General features: G+C 35.3%; 1 protein-coding gene across 3 annotated transcripts in view; it reads right to left on the bottom strand.

Moving 5' to 3' along the window:
* Window positions 1–24,406, bottom strand: part of DOCK3 (dedicator of cytokinesis 3) — a 580,531-nt gene that overhangs the window by 440,681 nt on the left and 115,444 nt on the right. Inside the window, exons 1-2 of one of the 3 annotated variants that reach the window (XM_047849909.1) lie at window positions 2,125–2,215; window positions 1,959–2,037 (exon numbers count right to left, since the gene is read on the bottom strand). In XM_047849909.1, coding sequence (XP_047705865.1) covers window positions 1,959–1,979 — 21 coding nt within the window. In that variant the 5' untranslated portion in view covers window positions 1,980–2,037; window positions 2,125–2,215. Of the gene's footprint in view, window positions 1–1,958; window positions 2,038–2,124; window positions 2,216–5,992; window positions 6,034–24,406 lie in introns of those variants that run through there. The other 2 variants (XM_047849906.1, XM_047849907.1) reach the window with 2 other exon arrangements.

Raw genomic sequence — 24,406 nt, 5'->3', positions numbered from 1 at the left:
TCACCAGTGACAATAAAAACTCTGGGCACCAGGTCTCAAACAAGCTTCTCTGGTTGGCAGCATTTCACATGTGTTGTTACAGTGTTGTTGGGGGAATTAGGTTTGTCCTGTGTGACTCCACTGGAAAAGGACTCTTGGAACCCTGTAGCTGATTTCTCCAGACTTTACTGCATTCATCTTTTTCCCTTTGCAGATTCCTCATAGAATACAAAAAGTAATTCATAGCTTTTGAGAGCAACTATATAATGAATCCGGTGGGTCTTCATAGCAAATCTTCAAACTTAAGGGTGGTCTTGAGGACTTTCAAACACAAGTAAGCCTTGCACAAAATACCACCTAGCCTTCATTCTTTTCAACTTCTACCACTTTCTCCCCACCTACAACAATACAAACACACTAATAATTAAGGCCCATTGATGGAGTATACTTAACATGTGGCTGTTAGATAAATTCCAGATCACAAACACAAAATTCCAATGCTGAGTAACAACGATAAAAGTCATTTTAAAAAGATTTTCAGTTAGAACTCTTACTGATGACAACTATAGTTTCCCTTCATTTAAAAATAACATCAGATAAGTTCTCAGGATTACTTCATATTTGACCAAGTCTGTATCAAAATTAACCACCACAGGTAGAAGTAAATTGAGAAACTGAAATGATAACTCTCAGAGTGAATGTGAAATCACATCTTCAGGGTCTGATGTAAAAAACCATTTAATGGTTTTTTTAAACAACTTTATTGAGGGATAGCTGATATATGACACACTGCTGATATACCATAAACTGCACACATGTGTGGAATTTGATGCTTTGGGCATATAGTACATATACAGTGAAACCATGGACACAATTAAAATAAAGAAATTTGCATCATCCCCAAAAGTTTTCTCTTATCTTTTCTGTAATCCATTCCTCTTTTCAACATTATTAGTAGGCAGTCACTAAACTGGTTTAAGGCATTATAAATTATCAGCATTTTCCAGAATTTTACATAAATCAAATGCAAAATGTTCATCAGACTTCTCTACTCCCCAAACCAACAACCTTATACTCCCTAGAATCTACATCTACTTCCTTCCTTTCACCCGTTACCTACTCACTAGACTCTGGCTCTCTGCTACTATCAATCCTATTAAATGGGATTCTCTTTTTATTTTTAATATGAAATTTATTGTCAAATTGGTTTCCATACAACACCCAGTGCTCATCCCAACAGGTGCCCTCCTCAATACCCATCTCCCACCCCCATCAACCCTCAGTTTGTTCTCAGTTTTTAAGAGTCTCTTATGTTTTGGCTCCCTCCCTCTCTAACCTCTTTTTTTTTTTCCCCTTCCCCTCCCCCATGGTCTTCTGTTAAGTTTCTCAGGATCCACATAAAGGGAGTCTCTTAAAAATCACCAATGGCCTTCTAATTGTAAAACACAATACCCCCTATTCAGTACATTCTACTACACTACTCCACAGTACTTGAAATCATTAATCACCATGTTCTAAAAAACAAAAAACACACTTCCTTCTCCTTAGCCAATTATAACCTCCATTTCTCAGTCTCTTTGTGCTAGTTCCTCTTTTTTGTCCTCTAAGGTGATCTCAAGTCTCACTTGCAGCCCTATACTACCATAGCAGTAGTTGTTATAGCAACAGAAGCAAACATTTATTGTGCTGTTATCATGTGCTAATAAGCACTTTGTTATGAGCTTCATATAAGTTCAATGATTCCTCATAACAATTCTTTGAAGTAATAATGTTATCCCTATTTCAAATACACACAAAATTAGACAGAATAACATAACGAACCTCCATGAACACATCACTCAGCTTTGATAAGTACCAACATTTTGTCAATCTTGATTCATTAATCCCCACATACACATTTTTACCTAATGCAGTACGTTAGAGAGAATTTTAGAATTCATGCATAAATACTTCAATATGTATCTTTAACAGGTGCTTACTGTTTCTCCAATAAACTCCATTTTATAATTATGCTGTGTGGCAATGGTAGATACACTCCTCTGTTAAATGGCAGATTCCCTGTTGCCAGAGAGACAAAATCCAAATTCTTTAGCATTCCTTATATTCTCTGGCATATAAGAGTCTTCAAATATAGATCCAACCTACCTTTCCTGCTTTGGCATCCATCATTTTTCTGTACTATGCCCTTGCCAGTTTGGAGTATCTAACATTCCTTGAACATGCCTTGCAATTTCATGCCTCTATACCTCTGCTTTTATGATGTAAAACATTCTATAAGGCCTTGTAGCTATCTGGCAGAATTCTAGGTATCTAGTTGACAGTTATTACATAAAACCTAATTACAAAATGGGAAATATTAACTTTCTAGAATTTCATTCTTTTCCTCATGAGCATATATTTTATTTAAAAACACAAAATTATCAAATATCTGTTGTCCTTTTCTTAATTTTATCTAACTCTCTTATTTTTTAATTCTTTATGTATGCTCTTAAGAAAGCTAATATTTTGGCAAGCCTAACAATTATGTAACATGACATTTCACCAAAAGATATTATGTCTCAAAAACTTTTGATTTCTAAAATTATAAAGCCTAAATAAGTTTTACCCTGGAGTGTATGATGCAAAAATAAAGCCTTCAAAAAACGCAAAAGACAAAAACCTATCATTCTTAAGATCACTGGGCATAAAATTTAGTAGTTTATTTTTCCTACATAGTATCCTCTTAAAATGTAAAACTTCAATATATAGTCACAAAAATATGTAACTTAAAGCATATTTTATAATCATCCCAGTTTTTATTTTCCTTTTTTTAATGTTTATTTATTTTTGAGAGAGAGTGTACGCGCGCACAACATGCAAGCATGCACAAGCAGGAGAGGGGCAGAGAGAGAAAGAAAGAGAGAATCCCAAGGAGGCTCTGTGCTGTCAGCACAGTGTCCAACACAGGGCTCGATCTCATGAACCATGAGATCATGACCTGGCTGAAATCAAGAGTCAGACGCCTAATTCACTGAGCCACACAGGTGCTCCTCATCCCAGTTTTTCTTTAAGAATGTAGTATCTTACTACAAAGTATTCATGAAGAACAAAACAATTAAGCTTTGAGAGTTTTATAAACTGTTTTATAGAAAGAAATGTTTTACCACTTATTAATACTTCTGAATGCTCTATTTGCTATCTAGTTCAGATATTATTTTATTCAGGGTATTATGAGTTTTATTATAAGTCAAACGCAACTCAAGACATACTAATAAGTCACCTTTTAATTTTCTTTAAACACGAACAGCTATAAAAAACCTACTGAAATTTTTACTTATTGTGATTATATTAATTATGTATAATTAATATAAAATAAAATTATATATACAATTAAACAGAATTATATATAAAAGATATATAGAAATGCATTTTTATCACTTTAAAGTGTGTAGAATCATTAAATGATTATATTTTACAAATAATAAAGAATTTTCACCATGGTTCCACAAAATATCATTGCCACATGAAATGGTTATCTCTATCTTTATTTCCAGTTGTTAAATTTTTAAAGTTTAAGAATACAAACACACGCTATTCAAAGGCATACAGTTATTTTATTAATAAATGCTACAATAACCTAAGACGCTAGAATGAAGTTGGTATTACCAAAATACACAATTTCAGAAGTCATTAGTCAAAAGTAAAGACATTAAGAGAGTCTGATCAGACAAAAATGAGCTCTAATGCTTAAGATTAGTTTAATTTGGTTTCTTCATTTTGATTGGCTTATGAAATCATTCCTAAGATTAATCACAAGGTAGTCTCTCCTACAGTCTCTAAACACCTTTGTTGCAGGAAATTTAAAAAATAGGTATGAGATTCTGAGCACCTTTCCTTAACTCTAAAACAGAATTCTGATTATCTGCTAGACAAGTCATATGGAAAAGCCTTGAGACTATATGGAAAGTCTAGCTATATCAGTGATCTGGCTGAGGAGAGCCTTCCAGCCATCCTTGTCAGGATGCCAGACATGTGAATAGACCCTCTTGGACACCACAGCCAGCTGATCCTCCAGATGATTATAGCCATATAACTAAGTGTCCAGGTGGCTCCAGTCAAGGTACAAAATAATGAGAGATAAAATGGTGATTAAATTAATCCACTAAATTTTGATACACTTTGTTATACAGTAGTAGATAATATTTTAAGGGTGTCATAGTTCATGTCTCACTCAACAAGGTTTCAAAGCCATACACTGTTCATCAATTGTTGTTTTAATTACAAACATACTATAATTTGAATGACTATCATCTCCACAATGATCCTCAAACACTAGTATTGGAAACAAGGTGATAGGGTGGCCAAGGTCACAAATATTACCTATAATAAATAAAAAGTATGTAATATCACAAATTACAACTTTCCAATAATTTATGAGATTTCTCATCTATTCAAATTCTAAATTTTTGGTAATTTTAAATCAAGACAAATACATAAAATACAGAAATTATTTTCACAAAAGCATTACTGATGAGTAGTGGTAGAGAAGGGATTTTGGCAATGTCTACATTTTTCACTGCCACAACTTCAAGGGGGGAAATGTTACTGACATTTATTGAGTAGGAGTCATATATGCTGCCAAGTATATTATAATGCACAAGACCGCCCCCCACAATGAAGAATTATCTGGCCCAAAATGTGAACAGTGCCAAGGGTAAGAAGCCCTGGCTGCAAGGAATTAAAATTTGAAGATACTGTCTTCTTATAATCATTAAAAACTAATAAAAACTAATAAAATGAATGATTGTACTGGAAAAATTGATGATTAGAACTCTGAACAATTTTCTTTCTTAATAAAAACAGTATATGATCATTTTGATTATTTATCTGTACAAGAAAATAGCAAAATACGTTAAACATTAAGCTACAGAAATATATAAAAGCTTCTAATATTAATGATATGAAAGAGTGAGGAGAAAGCAGTTTTTGCAAATACATTCCTGAAGAACAATGTTCCTAAATGTATTGTAACTGCCAATTAAAATATATTTTGTTTGATTAAATTAATATTAACTGGAAACAGAATACATAAAATCTATTCATAAAAAGTCTTGTTTAAATTTATATTTTAACAAGAATATCATCATCAACAAAGACATCTAAATGAACATTATTTGAAAGTTTTTTCTATTTTGTATTTTAGAAATAAACTTATCTAAATAATCCCATGGATCCACAGGACTAGGACTATGAATAAGTCTTTACTTTTTGTCAAATATCTACAAAAAGTCTCTACTTTTTGAAGGAAAAAAATATTAAGTGTCCTAATGGGCTTTTTCAAAATAAACTTTGCAGCTATGATCATACATGCATTTTCTGTCCTTAAAAAAAAAATAAAACATTTTAAGGCACCTGAGTGGCTCAGTCGGTTAAACATATGACTCTCGATTTCAGCTCAGGTCATGATCTCATGGTTTGTGGGTTCGAGCCCCACATCAGGCTCTGTGCTGATAGTGCAGAGCCTGCTTGGGATTCTCTGTCCCCCTCTCTCCGTCCCTCCCCAGCTTGCATGTGCACTCTCTCACGCTCTCATAAATAAATAAATAAACATTAAAAAAGAAAGAGAGGGGCGCCTGGGTGGCGCAGTCGGTTAAGCGTCCGACTTCAGCCAGGTCACGATCTCGCGGTCCGTGAGTTCGAGCCCCGCATCAGGCTCTGGGCTGATGGCTCAGAGCCTGGAGCCTGTTTCCGATTCTGTGTCTCCCTCTCTCTCTGCCCCTCCCCCGTTCATGCTCTGTCTCTCTCTGTCCCAAAAATAAATAAACGTTGAAAAAAAAATTAAAAAAAAAAAAAGAAAGAGAAACATTTTAATACTGCTGACACACAGCAGCATCTGATATAGTTCTGTAAAGGAAAGGATGAGTGCGCCTACTGTAAAAGATTAAAAGATGTGCAGGTAAGAATTGTTTTTATATCCAACAAACATACTAGTTAGTTTCCTATATTAGAAAAAGTAACAATGAACTTATCATACCTTTACATTTGGCTTCTTTGTTGAAACTCCTCTGTACCAACCTAAAACAAAGCATACAAAGGAAATTAACATCATATTGTTGTCATTTCCTATAAGACACACCATATGAGAATTTTTAGGGAAAAAATTAATGCAAAACTTGCCAAGATAGGTACAAGTATGGTGGATTTATTAGGAGTAGTTTACTCTAAAAGGAAAAGTCTTACAATAAACACATTTCCAATTTTCTTCAAAAGGCAAAACTTTCAACTGAATAAAACACAAAAAATTTTAAAATACCTCAAAGGACCTGTACTTAAACTCTATGAACATTTCTTGGTTTTCTAGATGCTGATGTTGACATCTGTGCTTCATTTATTCCCTCTCAGCATTCATACACAGCAATAATAATGGAAGTTTCCATTACACAATAAAAACAATTTTCAGAGAAAGGAAATATTACCAAATTTTCTCAATTCTAATCTATTATTTTAGAGTTTTGTTATAGTTTTTCTTCTTGGGTTTAAAAAGGAAAATCTCCATTATTTAAAAGCAGATGTTTTCTGAAGATTTTTGCTTCTAAGCCTGCATAGAGTTTCTTTGATTTCCTTGGGGAAATATCCTTTCAATTTAGATCCTAATAAACAGTCTCTTTTTAGTAATATATATTCATTTCCTACTTATATTTATTAGTTATCTTTGCCTTCAGAATAACAGTATTTGATATCTATAATCTCAAAAAATCAACGTCCTTTCCTCTTTGCTATCCCAAATATTGTACTCTTATAAAATATTTTCTAGTAAATGGAAACTGAATGATTATACAGGGACAGAGGAAAAAGCAGATGATATAATTGGATGTCCTTTAAAAATAACAATTGAAAGACACCAAAAGCACTTATGAAACCTTTTTTTAGAGAACTGAGCATATTGATAAATCTCACATACAAATAAAACTTTTTGAGAATGATTTCTCCATAGGCTTTGAGCTATCATTGCAGAAAATGTTCAAGTCTTTTCTTCTTGTATATACCAATGCCATTGCCCTTTTGAACTGGACAAGAAGTGATGGATTTTCTCTTGTACTGTATAAAACCAATGACTTGAAAAGCAATAGTAAAACTCAGCTTTGCATCAAAAAAAAGGTGGGGGGGAATCTCCAATGAGTGGTATCTAAAGGAGGAAGATGAAGGAAAGGAAATTATTGATAACAGCTAATAATAATTGAGAGTTTATTGTTCTTAATTCCATGTACTGTAATTGAGAGATTGTTCCATGTATTAACCTTTAAATCTCACAACAAAGCTATGAGGAAAGTAATCAACTTTCCTGAAATCTTAACAAACAATAAAAGAAGAAATATCCTTGTTTATGTTTAGTTCAACAGCTGAGATAATAAATTTGGGAAACTCAATTTATACCTTGAGAGTTTCAATATCTTTATTAATACTTGTTATAATATCTTAAGAAACAGAACAGAGAATGGTATCAGCAAGAATGGCAGAGTAAGGATCTCCAAAAAGCCTCTCCTCAATAAAAGCAGTTAGAATCCTGGCAAAAACTTTCTAATTCGAATTGTATAGAACTCTGGAAGTAAACATTTAGTTTTGTTGACTGTTACCTTCGCTGTTCAGAAGGTTTACATTGATGAGGTCCCAATAGTTCATTTTTGCTTTTATTTCCCTTGCCGCTGGAGAAATATCTAGTAAGAAGTTGCTGCAGCTGAGGTCAAAGAGGTTGCTGCCTGTTTTCTCCTCTAGGATTTTGATGGTTTCACATCTCACATTTAGGTCTTTCATCCATTTTGAATTTATTTTTGTGTATGGTATAAGAAAGGGGTCCAGTTTCATTCTTCTGCATGTCACTTTCCAGTTTTTCCAACACCATTTGCTGAAGAGACTGTCTTCATCCCCCACCATTGGATACTCTTTCCTGCTTTGTCAAAGATTAGTTGGCCATTCGTTTGTATGTCCATTTCTGGGTTCTCTATTCTATTCCATTGATTTATATGTATGTGTTTGTACCAATACCATACTGTCTTGATGACTACAGCTTTGAAATACAGTTTAAAGTCCAGAATTGTGATACCTCCAGCTTTGGTTTTCTTTTTCAACGTTACATTGGCTATCCAGGGTCTTTTCTGGTTCCATACAAACTTTAGGACTGTTTGTTCTAGCTCTATGAAGAATGCTGGTGTTATCCTGGATAGGGACTGCATTAAATGTATAGATTGCTTTGGGTAGTACAGACATTTTAAAAATATTTGTTCTTCCAAACCATGAGCATGGAATGTTATTTCATTTCTTTGTGTCATCTTCAATTTCTTTCATAGGCTTTCAATAGTTTTCAGCATACAGATCTTTTACCTCTTTGGTTAGGTTTATTCCTAGGTATCTTACGGTTTTTAGTGCAAATGTAAATGTGATCAATTCCTTGATTTCTCTTTCTGCTGCTTCATTATTAGTGTATAGAATTGCAACTGATTTCTGTACATTGATTTTATATCCTGTGACTTTGTTGAATTCACATATCTAACAGTTTACTTGAAATAATCCAAACAGTATTTATTCAAGAAACTTGAATCTTGGTAAGAACAAAGACTTTTTAAAATTCCCCTATCCCATATCCTCCCTGCAGCCTTGTGTTAGGCTTGAAAACCAAAACCCCTACTGAGGGTTGATGGGGAGTGGGAGTTGGGGAGGGTGGGTGATGGGTATTAAGGAGGGCACCTTTTGGGATGAGCACTGGGTGTTGTATGGAAACCAATTTGACAACAAATTTCATATACTGAAAAAAAAAAAAAGAAAACCAAAACCCCACATTAGTGATGGAAATCAGAAAACTAACAGCCCTGAAAAGGACAAAACGGGAAATCAAGAAGACCAAAATACATTAAGAGGTTTACCATGTTTATGAATTGTAAAACTCAGTTTTGTTAAGGTGCCAATTAACCCTAAATTGGTCTGTAGATTCAATGCAATGCCAATCAAAATCCCAGCAAAAATTTTTATAGCTATTATTTCTAAAATTTAGGCAACTGACCACTAGCATAGCCAAAATCATTTTGAAAAGGTATAAAAAATGTGAATGACTCATGCTGCCTAATTTCAAGACTTAAGATAAACCTACCTTAATAAATATAGTATGGTACTGGCTAAAGAATAGATACACAGATCAATGAAATACACTGGAAAACCCAGAAATAAATGCACACTTAAATGAACAATTGATTTCCAACAAAGGTGCAAAAGTACTTCAATGGAGAAATAAGTTTTTTTAAACAAATGGTGGTGAAATAATTGGACATAAGTATACCAAAGGAGGGGTGCCTGGGTGGCGCAGTTGGTTAAGCGTCCGACTTCAGCCAGGTCACGATCTCGCGGTCCGTGAGTTCGAGCCCCGCGTCAGGCTCTGGGCTGATGGCTCAGAGCCTGGAGCCTGTTTCCGATTCTGTGTCTCCCTCTCTCTCTGCCCCTCCCCCATTCATGCTCTGTCTCTCTCTGTCCCAAAAATAAACAAACGTTGGAAAAAAAATTAAATAAAAAAAAAAGTATACCAAAGGAAAAAAAAAAACAATAAAACAAAAAAATCTGCTACCCATACCTTGTACTATAAACAAAATTACCTCAAAATGTATCATATAGTTAGATGTAAAAGTGTAAAACTGGTACAACAGGACAACATTTTTGTGACCTTGGGTTAGACAAAGATTTCTTAAGCATACTCTATAAAGGAATTAATAATGTAATCCTCATAAAAGTTTTAAGCTTTTGCTCTTCTAAGAGTTAAAAAGACTCTTAAAAAACAGTTAAAATCTTCAGGATATAAACTTGAAAATTATTTCTTGGATATTACACCAAAAGCACAGGCAACAAAGTAAAAATAGATAAACCGGACTACATCAAAACTTAAAACTTCAGTGCATGATAAGACAACCTACTGCCAGTAAACATCTCAGCAAATTGTTTTTGGATATTGACAAACTGATTCCAAAGTTTTTATGAAAAGGTAACAGACCTGGAATAGGTAACATGTAACATAATCTAACGTAAGGAGAGTTAAAAAGATGGAAGCTGACACTACCTGACTTCAAAACTATTATAAAGCTACAGTAATCAAGACAGTTCAGTATTAGAGAAAGAACAAACAGATCAACAGAACAGAGAGCACAAAAGTACACCCACATAAATATAATCAACTGATCTTTGACAAAGGAACAAAGGGGATACAATGGAGAAAAGGTAGCCTTTTCAACAAAGAGTGCTGGGACAACTGGACATCATCATAAAAAAATAAATTTAGAGACAGACCTTACACCCTTCGCAAAAATTAAATCAAAACAGATCAAAGATCTAAATGTAAAATACAATCCTTAAAACTCCAGAGGGGCACCCTAGGGGGCTCAGTATTTGAGTGTCCAACTCTTGATTTTGGCTCAGGTCATGATCTCATGGTTGTGGAATGGAGTCCCATGTCAGGCTCTGTGCTGAATGTGGAGCCTGCTTGAGATTCTCACGCGTGCTCCCTCTCTCTCTCTCAAAATAAAATTTAAAAACTCTAGAGTTTTCTGGATAACATAAGAGAAAATCTAAATTACCTGTGTATGCCAACGACCTTTTGGATTCTACACCCAATGCATGATCCATGAAAGAAAGAATCAAGCTAGACTTCATTAAAATGAAACTATTGCTCTACAAAAAACACTCTCAAGGGAATTTGAAGACAAGCCACAGGCCAGGAGAAAATATTTATAAAAGACATATCAGATATAAATCTGTTACTAAAATATTCAAAAAATTCTTAAAACTTAACAAAAAACACTCAATTACAAAATGGGCAGAAGTGCCTGGGTAGCTCAGTCAGTTAAGCCTCTGGCTCTTGATTTTGGCTTAGGTCATGATCCCATGGTTTGTGAGATCGAGCCCCACATCAGGCTCTGTGCTGACAGCGTGGAGCCTGCTTGGGATTCATATTCTCTCTCTCTCTCTCTCTCTCTCTCTCTCTCTCTCTCTCTCTCTCAAAATTAATAAATAATTTGTTTTTAAATGTTCAAAAGATGGTGCGGGGAGAACTGGACAGCAACATGCAGAAGAATGAAACTAGACCACTTTCTTACACAAACTCAAAATGGATGAAGGACCTGAGTGTGAGACAGGAAACCATCAAAACCCTAGAGGAAGAAGCAGGAAAAAAACCTCTCTGACCTCAGCCACAGCAATTTCTTATTTGACACATCTCCAAAGGCAAGGGAATTAAAAGCAAAAATGAACTACTGGGACCTCATCCAGATAAAAAGCTTCTGCACAGCAAAGGAAACAATCAACGAAACTAAAAGGCAACCAATGGAATGGGAAAAGATATTTGCAAATGACATATCAGACAAAGGGCTAGTATCCAAAATCTATAAAGAACTCACCAAACTCCACACCCAAAAAACAAATAATCCAGTGAAGAAATGGACAGAAGACATGAACAGACACTTTTCCAAAGAAGACATCCAGATGGCCAACAGGCATATGAAAAGATGCTCAATGTCACTCCTCATCAGGGAAATACAAATCAAAACCACACTCAGATATCACTTCACGCCAGTCAGAGTGGCTAAAATGAGCAAATCAGGAGACTATAGATGCTGGAGAGGATGTGGAGAAACGGGAACCGTCTTGCACTGTTGGTGGGAATGCAAACTGGTGCAGCCACTCTGGAAAACAGTGTGGAGGTTCCTCACAAAATTAAAAATAGACCTACCCTATGATCCAGCAATAGCACTGCTAGGAATTTACCCAAGGGATACAGGAGTGCTGATGCATAGGGGCACTTGGACCCCAATGTTTATAGTAGCACTTTCAACAACAGCCATATTATGGAAAGAGCCTAAATGCCCATCAACTGATGAATGGATAAATAAGCTATGGTTTATATATACAATGGAGTACTATGTGGCAATGACAAAGAATGAAATATGGCCTTTTGTAGCAACGTGGATGGAACTGGAGAGTGTTATGCTAAGTGAAATAAGTCATACAGAAAAAGACAGATACCATATGTTTTCACTCTTACATGGATCCTGAGAAACTTAACAGAAGACCAGGGGGGAGGGGAGAGGGAAAGAAAGTTACAGAGAGGGAAGGAGCCAAACCATAAGAGACTCTTAAAAACTGAGAATAAACTGAGGGTTGATAGGGGATGGGAGGGAGGGGAAAGTGGGTGATGGGCACTGAGGAGGGCACCTGTTGGTATGAGCACTAGGTATTGTATGGAAACCAATTTGCCAAAAAATTTCATATTAAAAAAAAATGTTCAAAAGACCTGAACAGACACGTCACCAAGATCTACAGATATCAAAAAAGCATATGAAAAGATGTTCAACATTATGTGTGATTTGAGAATTATAAATTAAAATGAGATACCACTACACATACATATTATTAATGGCCAAAATCCAAAACACTGACACCACCACATGCTGATAAGGATGTGGAGCAATAGGAACTCTCATTCATTGCCGGTAGGAATCCAAAATGGTAAAGCCATTTTGTAAGGCAGTGTGGCAGTTTCTTAACAAAACTAAATACACTCTTACCATATGATTCATCAGTCTGACTCCAAGGTATTTACTCAAATGAGTTGAACATTTATGTCCACAAAAAAAACCTGCACCAAATGTTTATAGCAGCTTTATTCATAATTGCCAAAATGTGGAAGCAACCAAGTTATCATTCAGTAGGTGAATGGATAAATAAACTGTGGTACATCCAGACACTGGTATATTATTCAGCAATAAAAAGAAATGTGCTATCAAACCACAAAAAGAAATGGAAGAACTTTAAATGCATACTACTAAATGAGAAAAGGAAATGTGAAAAATTCACATACTTTATGAGTCCAACTACATGACATCCTGTAAAAAGCAAAACCATGGAGAGACAGTAAAAAGATCGTGGTTGTCAAGGGTTGGAGGGAAGGATAGATAAATAGGTGGAGAGAATTTTTAGGCCAGTGAAACTATTCTGTGTGATACTATAAGGGTGGGTACATGTCATTTTATACATTTATCCAAACCAACAGAATGAACACTAAGAGTGAACCCTGATGTAAACTATGTATTTGGGGTAATAATGATGTGTTGATGCAGGCTCACTGACTGTAACAAATGTACACCACTCTGGTGTGGATGCTGATAGTGTGAGAGGCTGTGCGTGTGTAAGAGCAGAGGGTATATGGGAATTCTCAGTACTTCTTCTCAGTTTTGTTGGTAGCCTAAAACTACACTAAAAAATAAAACAACCTTATTCATAATCTTCAAAAATAAAGCAATTAAAATATCTATCAACTGCTATGTGGATAAATAAAATGTGGCTTGAATCTATACAATGAAATACTACTCAGAAAAAGCAAGCCACAGATCAACATGAATGAATTTTGAATGCATTATGCTAAGTGAAAAAAAAGCCAGGCACAACAGGCTATGTAATATATGATTCCAGTTATATAACATTCTAGAAAACACAAAACTAGAGGACCAGAAAATACATCAGGGCTGCCAGGGCTGGGGGGAAGGGCATTGGAAGGGAGGTTGCCTACAGGGAGCCTGATATTACATATGGGGGTGACAAAAATATTCTGTATCTTAACTGTGGTGATGGTTATAGGGTTATACATTTATCAAAATTCATAGACAAGTACTCCAAAAGGGTGACATTTGTTGCACATAAGTTATACCACAATAACCTGACTAAAATAAATATATATACATACATACACACACACACTCACACACACCAGGATAACATTTCACATCTACCACATTGGTTAACTCTTTATTTTAAATTCTAACAAAAGCAGATATTGGCAAGAGCATGTAGAGAAATCAGATCCTGCTAGCGAGGGTGATAATAAATGGTCCTCGCTTTCAAAAACAATGCAGTATTTGTTATATGCATACTGTATGACACTGATATTCTACTTCTGTATATTATCCCTTAAACACTACCACTGAAATGGGGATATTACTGCATTTTAGAGAAATTTCTAGAAATTGGCAAGGGGGGTCTGAGTTGCCAGAGAAGATATTAAAAATATTTATGCTTTCCAAAGTCAAAGATTCTTAGAAGAAAATACAGATGAAAATCTTCATGACCTTGTGTTAAACACTGGTTTCATGCACAAGCAACAGAAAAAAAAATAATAAATGAATTCAGCTACATCAAAATTAAAAGTTTTATTCCCCAAAGGACATCAAAAAAATACAATCCACAGAATGGGCAAAAATATTTGTATATCATATACCTAATAAAAGACCAGTATCCAGAATATACAAAGAACTCTTGCAACTAAATAAAAAGATAGGGGCGCCTGCATGACTCAGTTGGTTAAGTGTCCGACTCTTGATTTCGGCTTAGGCCATGATCTCACAGTTCATGAATTCGGATCCCACATCAGGCTCTACACTGTCACCTGGAGCCTCCTTTGGATTCTCTCTCCCTCTCTCTCTCTCTGCCCCTCCCCTGCTCACTCTCTATTTCTCTCTCAAGATAAACACTTTTTTAAAAATGAAAAGATAAATCATTTTTTTCAACAGGCAAAAGGATTTAAATAAACATTTCTCCAAAGAAGACACACAAATGACTAATAAAAAAATCAAAAGAAGTTCAACATCATTAGTTATTAAAGAAATACAAATCAAAACCATAGTGAGATACCATTTCTCTCCCAATAAACTGGCTACAATAACAAACACAGACAATAACAAATATTGACAAAGATATGGAGATATTGGAACATTCAAACATTACTGATAGGTTGTAAAATGGTGCAGACACTTTAGAAAACAGTTTGCCAGGGGCATCGGGTGGCTCAGTCAGTTAAGTGTCTGACTTTAGCTCAGGTCATGATCTCATAGTTCATGGGTTCAAGCCCCATGTTGGGTTCTGTGCTGACAGCTCAGAGCCTGGAGCCTGCTTCAGATTCTGTGTCTCTTTCTCTCTCTGCCCCTCTCCTGCTCATGCTGTCCCTTAAAAATAAATGTTAAAAAAAAAAAAGTTTTTTAAAGAAAACAGTTTGGGGATAAGTACTGGGTGTTGTATGGAAACCAATTTGACAATAAATTTCATATTTAAAAAATCAAAATAAGAACTACCATACAATGTAGCAATTCCTTTGGTAGATTAATAGGAATATTATTATTGGTTAAAAAATAATAAAGAAAGAAATAAAACAGTTTGTTATTTCCTCACAATATTTAAGACAGAACTACCATATGATCTGACAATTCCACTCTTAAGTATATACTCAAATAAATTTTAAATGGGTATTCAAACAACTATCTGCACACAAGTGTTCACAGCAGCAGTATTCATAACAGCCAAAAGGTAAAAATAACCCAAATGTCTGTCAACTGATGAGTGGATAAATAAAATATGGCATACGCATACAACGCATTACTACTTAATCATAAAAAGCAATCAAGTTCTGATACATGCTTCAACATAGATGAACCATGAACACACAAATTGAATAATTACATTTATATGAAATGTCCAGAATAGGCTAATCCACAAAGTAGATTAGTGGTTGCCAAGGGGTGGGGGAGTATCTGCTAATGGAAATGGGGTTTCTTTCTCAAGTGATAAAACTATTCTAAAATTAGTCAGTGGTGATAGCTGCACAATTCTGTACCATGAAAACAGTGAACTGTACATTTTTTTAAATTTTATTTTAGAAGCAAAGAGATCACAAGTGGGGGAGAGAGCTGGAAGGGGAGAGAGAGGGAGGGAGGGAGGGAGGGAGGGAGAGAGAGAGAGGAAAGAATGAATCTTAAGCAGGCTCCATGCCCAGCATGGAGCCCAACTCAGGGCTCAATCCCACAACCCTGGCTCATGGCCTGAGCCAAAATCCACAGTCAGATGCTCAACCAACTAAGCCACCAGGTGCCCTGTGAACTGTACATTTTTAAAGGGTGAATTTTATGGTATGTGAATTCTATCTCAATAAACCTATTATAAAGGGATAAAAAGGCAGGCTAGTACTAGGCCTGAAAAGGTTGAGAATTATATCCTTAGAGAATTTTCTATACATATGCACTAGGAGACTTACAGGAATGCTCTGTTGCCTTTAATATATTACACACAATATCAAAGTACTGGTCATCCTTCTATACTTTCTCATATTTCACAAATTCTTGAGGCTACCTTGTTAAATCTTATGACAGGTCATTTTTTATCTGACTGCAATGCCATTCATGTTAACATCTCCCTTGTACTACTCAAAGAAAAACTATTAAGGAGTTACAGAATCCAAATGCTTCAATATAATTACACAGATGTTTTGGTGCACATGACTATATGTCACTTTTTTTTAAGGTTTTTATAAAATGACAATGAGAGAATTATTAGGATAAAGCACCACCTCAAGACTTCAAGTAAACACTTGATCAGGTAACATGTTTACAAAGGTCAATGATTTCTCATCCAGTAAATCCTCAAAATATTGCTTATCAAAAGCGGTTTCCTTATTAATTAAATATATATATTATACTGCAATACAAACTCTTGCTTCTCATTGGGAGGTGGGGAGGAAAGAAGAGAGGAAGACTTAGACCAGTTTTTCTGAATACTAAGCAACTTCAAAAATACATTATCACCTCCATGGGATACTACCATTGTGAGGGTCATGAGAACTGTGCTCAACGAATTTCAGGCATCACCTTTTCTTAAAACCAAAACACTGCTACAAATTTTGGTAAATGTGCCCATTCTATACAAGATTTAGAACTGAAGAGAGTGAAGAAAGCATAACAAGAAAGAAAAGAGAGAAGAAAGAGAACTCAATCGTTTTGTCTTTTACATATAGAACAAAAAAGTTCATAACTTCTCAGATAAAGAATCAAAAAGAAAACAACTCAAATATTTCTAAAACCATTAAGAATCAACAGGAAAGAGACGTTTTTAATTAGCTAACACAATAAAGCATATTTTAAATATCTGTTTTTCTACTACAAGCACCCTGGACAATCTAGCTATAATCCTTCCTTTCGTTTTCCTCATTTATCTTTGACTACCAAGATTTCGCAATGCTGAGACACAAAGTAAAACCCCCTTGGTCATATTGCCTGAGTCCTCATCAATCTCACTGTCATCATATGCATTTAAGTGAAGAGTATATCAGAGTCTTTCCCATCTTAAGTCAATGTCTGATGGCTTGATCACTATTAGGAACTTAAGATTCAGACATATTTTTATACTCTAACACTTTCAGGTTTAAATTTTTATGGAATATTGAATGAAGAAAGGAAGGCATTATTACAACATTCAATATTATAATTTACTACAAAGACTGCTGCTTTCAGAGAATCAATTATCATGTATATCTTTGACTTAAGTCATAATATCATGATTGAATTTAAAGAAATGCTAAACAAGTATTGCCTTCAGAAACCCCAGATCTTCCTTTCCTCAGTAACTGGTTGCAACTCTCTAATTTCTAAGGTAGGGACATGTTATTCACAGGACTATTGTGAGAAACACAGAATTCTTCACTTTACCCAAATGCCTGGTGATGAAACTTTACAATGCAAGAACTACTAGGAAAAGTTTGAGTACTGTCTTCAAATTCCAAAAGTAAAGTATAACTCTTTGAGCATGTTATTCCTCTGTCAAACTGTCTAATGTCATCCCATCTCAAAGTAAAATCCGAAGTCCTTACTACAGTCTGCTGGACTCATTTCCCACCACTCTCTCTGCTCCTTCCAAACCAACCTCTCTACTACAGTCACACCAGTCTCCCTGCAATTCCTTCAACTCACTAAGCAAGCTCTCACACTTCAGTCCTTTATACTTTTTGCATGTATGCCTAGACTGCTCTTCTCTCAGAAAACCATAGGATTGCTTCCTCACTTCCACGTATTCTCTGTCCAAATGTTATCTTCTCAGAAAGACCTTCTATGATTATCCTATATAAATACATAGCAGAAGCCTCCCACCCCACCCCAATGCACATAGTCTATTTCCTTCTTCCTATTTTATCCTTTATTCTTCTCAATGAGAACAGGGACTTCATTTCATTCTTTTACAGCTGAGCTCCAAGAGATAGAAGTGTGCTTCACCTCCATTAGGTACTCAAATATTTGGGAAATACAAGAAAGAGTGAATCTGTAATATAAGGGGTGATAATACCTACCTGGCAAGTTTGTTGATAAAATTAGCACTGATACATGTAAAGTGCCTTGCACAATGTCTGACACACTGTAGTAATTCAGTTGTGGGGTGGGGGCAGGGTGTGACAGAGAAATAACATACACTAAAAAACTCTGTTTGCTAAGTACTATCAAGTGGAGACTTCATGGGGGAGACTAGGCTTATGAAATAAAATAACTGCAGCCTGAAGTTTCTTAATGCGACTCATTCTAAGAAACATTAGGGGACCAAAAATACGAACTCCTAAACAGCTCTCGTAAGTCATTTTTGGAAAAGTTGGGATGTAAATTAAAAGAAAAAATACTCTTACCCAATTAACAAAGGTCAAATTAGCGCACAAGCTAACATCTGTAGCTTCCCTTCTTACCAACAAAATGTTGATACACTCTTACAGAGAAGATTTACTACTTGTAACAGAAAGTACAATCACTGGACACAAAATCAGAGTAAATGAGTATAAAGAGCCTCCAAACCCATGGAAAGTGAATAACTCTTCCAGCAAAATAAGAATTTTTTTTACCATATAATCTGTCCGTAATTAGTGATCACTGATAGAATCTAAACTATTTGCCTAACAAATATGACTTTAATCACAATTTATTTATTATTAAAAAGCCACCAGTGAGGGGTGCGTTTGTGGCTCAGTTGGTTAAGCATCCAACTTCGGCTCAGGTCCTGATCTCAGGGTTCATGAGTTTGAGCCCTTCATCGGGCTCTGCACTGCCAGTGTGGAGTCTGCCTAGGATTCTCTGTCTCCCCCTGTCTCTCTTTGCCCCTCCCCCCAAATAAACTTTGTTTTTTTTTTTAATTTTTTTTTTCGACGTTTATTTATTTTTGGGACAGAGAGAGACAGAGCATGAACGGGGGAAGGGCAGAGAGAGGGAGACACAGAATCAGAAACAGGCTCCAGGCTCTGAGCCATCAGCCCAGAGCCCGACGTGGGGCTCGAACTCACAGACCGCAAGATCGTGACCCGGCTGAAGTCGGACGCTTAACCGACTGCGCCACCCAGGCGCCCCCAAATAAACTTTGTTTTAAAAAGCCACCAGTGAATCTCTCATGCTTGTAACTCTGTTTCAACTTTCACTCATAATTCACATTCATACAAAGTACTATCTAGAGCTTTCCATCTAATGGCCGTCCTGTTTGTGACTTAAACTAAGACTTCTACCAAAATCCACCAGATGAAGATAGTACTTTAGGAATATGAGAGCTAAAATAAACCAAAATGTCTCTTTTGATTTAATATCCTAAAACATAGACTGGCCTAAGAGAAAAGGCTTATTTTCTTTGTCTATAGAGTTTATTATATAGTTTTCATATATAATTTATTACTAGGTGTATGTGTAGTTTTCCATGAAAAGCCAAACTAGGTTTCCTTAAGCTAGATTTACAAAAAGTCTTTATATCACAATAGCCAAATTATGGAAAGAGCCTCAATGTCCATCAACTGATGAATGGATAAGGAAGATGTGGTTTATATATTCAATGAAATACTACTTGGCAATGAGAAAGAATGAAATCATGCCATTTGCAGCAACATGGATGGAACTGGAGGGTATTATGCTAAGTGAAATAAGTCAGTCAGAGAAAGACAGATATCATATGCTTTCACTCATATGTGGATCTTGAGAAACTTAACAGAAGACCATGGGGGAAGGGAAGGGGAAAAAATAGTTACAAACAGAGAGGGAGAGAGATAAATCACAAGAGACTCTTAATACAGAGAACAAACTGAGGGTGGACAAGGGGGTGAGGCAGGGCACTTGTTGGGATGAGCACTGGGTGTTGTATATAAGCCAATCTGACAATAAATTATATTTTAAAAAGTCTTTATATCAACATCATCAACACAAGAAATAAGAGTCACTACTGAGAAAAGTTCTCTGCTGGAAAGAGACAGGAAAAGAACTAACAACAAGTAAACAAAATAAAATGCAGGCTATAATCCCACTTAAAAAAAATCAATGCAAATCATAATCTCATATTTTAAAAAAACTTACTTATAAAGGTCCACAAGATGGAAAATGACAAACAATAGAAAAGTAAAGTGGAAAAATAACACTAAAACGAAAGACTCTAGGATATTAAGTGGACACTGAAAAATCAGATTTGATTTTAGTAACCTGATGAAAGCTTGTAGTGACACTGTGGCACAAATATCTAAAAAAATTATTTGCTTATGGAGTTCACATTCCTCCAAACTTGGCCTCATCTGATATAGAAACAGTCCCAACCTGTAAACTTCTTTCACCCAGATATTATAATCCTAGTATAGATCACTGAAAAAGTGACATATATGCATTTCATCAACTTAAACATCACTGACTATATGTACTAAAAATGGAAAATCATGTAAAATAAATTATAAAATTATATACTAGTGAAATTAGAAAATTTAGTAATGTATAACTAAACTTTTACATTAAAAATACCATACCATGATACCAATGTCATGTCAATATCATTTTGTAAAATGTGATTAAAAATTAAGGTAACAAATGAAACTAAATTTCTAGCAGAAATGTAGTGCTACATCCTATTTCATACTGAAATCACTTGGGATTTTAGAATTTAAAAGGTATTCAAAGTGTAGTCTACTTAAGCAATCGGTCCACAAGGAGATGAAAAAAATATAGAAAATAGATTTTTTTTAAATATAACCACACTGGACTGAAGAGCAAGAAGCAAATTATAAATTTTAGAAAGACAGCTAAGGATTCACTATACATTAAAAAACAACAGAACTCAGGAAAGCATTATACTGTTTAAAGGTAATTACTGTATAAAGAGAAGAAACTGAGAATACTAGATAATTGTCACAGAAGTAGGGGAGAAGCACAGTACTGTGTATGAGTCCTTATTGCCAATAAGTGCTAAGTACTTACTATGTGAATGAAATGAGATAGGTGTGTCAGAATGGCTAAAATTAACAATTCAGGAAACAACAGATATAGGTAGGTGAGGATGTAGAGAAAGGGGAACCCTTTTGCACTGTTGGTGGGAATGCTAACTGGTATAGCCACTATGGAGAACAGTATGAAGGCTCCTCAAAAAAATTAAAAATAGAACTAACCTAACATCCATCAATTGCACTACTAAATATTTATCCAAAGGTTACAAAAAATGCATATGCACCCTGTTGTTTGTAGCAGCACTATCAACAATAGCCAAATTATAAAAAGAGCCCAGATGTCCATTGACTGATGAGTGGATAAAGAAGATGTGGTGTGTGTGTGTGTGTGTGTGTATATATATATATATATATATATATATATATATATATATATATAAATGGAATACTACTCAGCAATCAAAAAATGAAATCTTGCCATTTGCAACAACACGGATAGAACTACAGTGTATTATGCTAAGAGAAATAAGTGAGTTAAAACAAATATCATGTGATTTCACTCGTATGTGGAATTTAAGAAACACAACAGATAAACATAAGGGAAGGGAAGGAAAAATAAGATAAAAACAGAGAGGGAGGCAAACCATAAAAACCCCTAAATACAGAAGAGAAACTGAGGGTTGTTGGAGGGGAGGTAGATGGAGGGAAGGGCTAAATGGGTGATGGGCATTAAGGGGGGCACTGGTTGGAATGAGTACTGGGTGTTTAAGTGACGGGTTCTACTCCTGAAACCAATACTATACTGTATGTTAACTAACTTTAATTTAAATAAAGAAATTTAAATAATTTTTAAAAAAGGAAACGAGAGGGGTGCCTGGGTAGCTCAGTCAGTTGAGCAACCGACTTCAGCTCAGGTCATGATCTCACAGTTTGTGAGTTCGAGCCCCGCATCGAGCTCTGTGCTGACAGCTCAGAGCCTGAAGCCTGCTTCTGATTCTGTGTCTCCCTCTCTCTCTGCCCCTACCCCACTCATGCTCTGTCTCTGTCTCAGAAATAAATAAACATTAAAAAAAAAAAAAAAAGGAAATGAGAAGGGTGCCTAGGTGGCTCAGTCAGTTAAGCGTCCGACTTCAGCTCAGGTCTCGTGGTTTGTGTGTTCGAGCCCTCTCTCTCTCTCTCTCTTCTCTCAAAAATAAACATAAAAAAAAAAAGGAAATGAGATTAAGTGCAAAAATTAACATTTGTCAACTTTGGATTACATCTTCCATGATTAGTCATGTTAAACACCCTTTGTGTATATTAAAAAAAAAAAAAGTCACTTAAACTCTGATTTTTTTAAAAGAAACTTTTTAAAAATTTAATCCCATCAGGTTAGAAAAGCAATAAGTAAAAAGGGAAATACCAATTAATTAATAGAAAAGTCTATTTAGAAAAATATTCTGGGGTTGCCTGCATGGCTCAGTTGGTTAAGTGTCCAACTCTTGATTTCAGCTCAGGTCATGATCTCATGGTTCATGAGTTCAATCCCTGCATTGGGCTCTGTGCTGACAGCACAGAGCCTGCTTGGGATTCTCTGTCTCCCCCTCTCTCTGCTCCTCCCTGCACATGTGCTCACGTGCTCTCTCTCTCTCAGAAATAAACATTTTTAAAAAAGAAAAATATTCTGAGTCTTGTGTGTTAATATATATAAATATATATTTAATTATTTATTTAACATATATATTATTTATTTTATAGATATATAAATATATATCTCTATATATTCATCTGAAAGCTACAACTACTTAAACATATAGACAAAAAGTAGTAGTCAGAGCACAGGTTGGCTCAGTCCTTAGAGCATCCAACTTTTTTTTTTTCATTCCCTTTTATATATATTTTTTTTTTCCAACTCTTGATCTCAGGGTTGTGAGTTCAAGCCCCACATTGGGAGTAGAGTTTACTTTTTAGATAAATAAATAAATAAAATGACAGGGAGAACTTTCCCTTTAAAAAAAAATATAGTGGTCACCTGTCCCTATGCTATGCTCTGTGCTAGGTGTTTTCACATTTATAATCTCAAACACTGCTGACTTTACTGCCTTGTTAAATATGCATTATTATTTAGGTTGTGAATTGTCCTTCCCAGTCACCCAATGTAAGTGAGGTTATACTATCAAAAAGAGCCAACAGTACCACTACAATGGCTACTGACAGAGAGGCTGCAGAACAGTGTCAACAGTGTTAACCCAAAAGAATGAAGCCTCTGTATAGATCAGGCCATGTGATGGTCAACAAACAGCAGTTCTTTACAAAGATTCTGGGTACAAAACAATCAAGTCAGATCAAAAGCACCAAATGCAGTTCAGCAAAAAGTACCCTTCAACAAGAAGTTTCAAACTTTTTATTTCAAAGGTGTAACATAGTCTTCATCAACAAAAGGAAATAAATGGAAATTTATTTATCTCCACCGCCATCCTGGGATAGTAGTGGCACAGAAGTAGAGACAAGCCAAAACTTCTCTTCTACTCCATGTCACGATTAAAAATAGTTTAATAAAAAATCATGGTTCATTATGAAAGGCAGACTTCCATGTAGATCTACTTTAGAAATCATTTAAATGACCAACTATAAAATCAAGGACCAAAACCAAAATCTATAATTATCTAAAAATACTGATTTTTTTTCCTTTGGTACATCAAAAAAAATATGCACAGCTCACACAATTCTGTATCCTTTTTCCTGTTATATAACAGGCAAGAAACAAAGTGCCAACCACTTGCATAAATTTATACAGAGAATTCAACCTCAAAATGTGGAAATTTATTCAAAAGGTCTACATTCAAAATAATCTTTCCAGACACAAATGTGAGACAGGAAACCATCAAAATCCTAGAGGAGAAAGCAGGCAAAAACTTCCTTGACCTCAGCCGCAACAATTTCTTATTCAACACATCTCCAAAGGCAAGGGAATTAAAAGCAAAATTGAACTACTGGGACCTCATCAAGATAAAAAGCTTCTGCACTGCAAGGGAAACAATCAACAAAACTAAAAGGTAACCAACAGAATGGGAAAAGATATTTGCAAATGACATATTGGGTAAAGGGCCAGTATCCAAAGTCTATAAAGAACTTACCAAAGTCAACACCCAAAAAACAAATAATCCAGTAAAGAAATGGGCAGAAGACATGAATAGATGCTTTTCCAAAGAAGTTATCCAGATGGCCAACAGACACATGAGAAGATGCTCAATGTTACTCATCATCAGGAAAATACAAATCAAAGCTACACTGAGATACCACCTCACACTGGCCAGAGTGGCTAAAATGAGCAAATCAGGAAACTACAAATGCTGGCAAGGACGTGAGAAAGAGGATATCTTTGGCACTGCTAGTGGGAATGCAAAC

Source organism: Prionailurus viverrinus, chromosome A2 (assembly GCF_022837055.1).
Source record: "Prionailurus viverrinus isolate Anna chromosome A2, UM_Priviv_1.0, whole genome shotgun sequence".
Lineage (NCBI taxonomy): Eukaryota > Metazoa > Chordata > Mammalia > Carnivora > Felidae > Prionailurus > Prionailurus viverrinus.
Note: the sequence above shows the minus strand (reverse complement) of the source record. Positions and strands in the feature narration are given on the sequence as shown.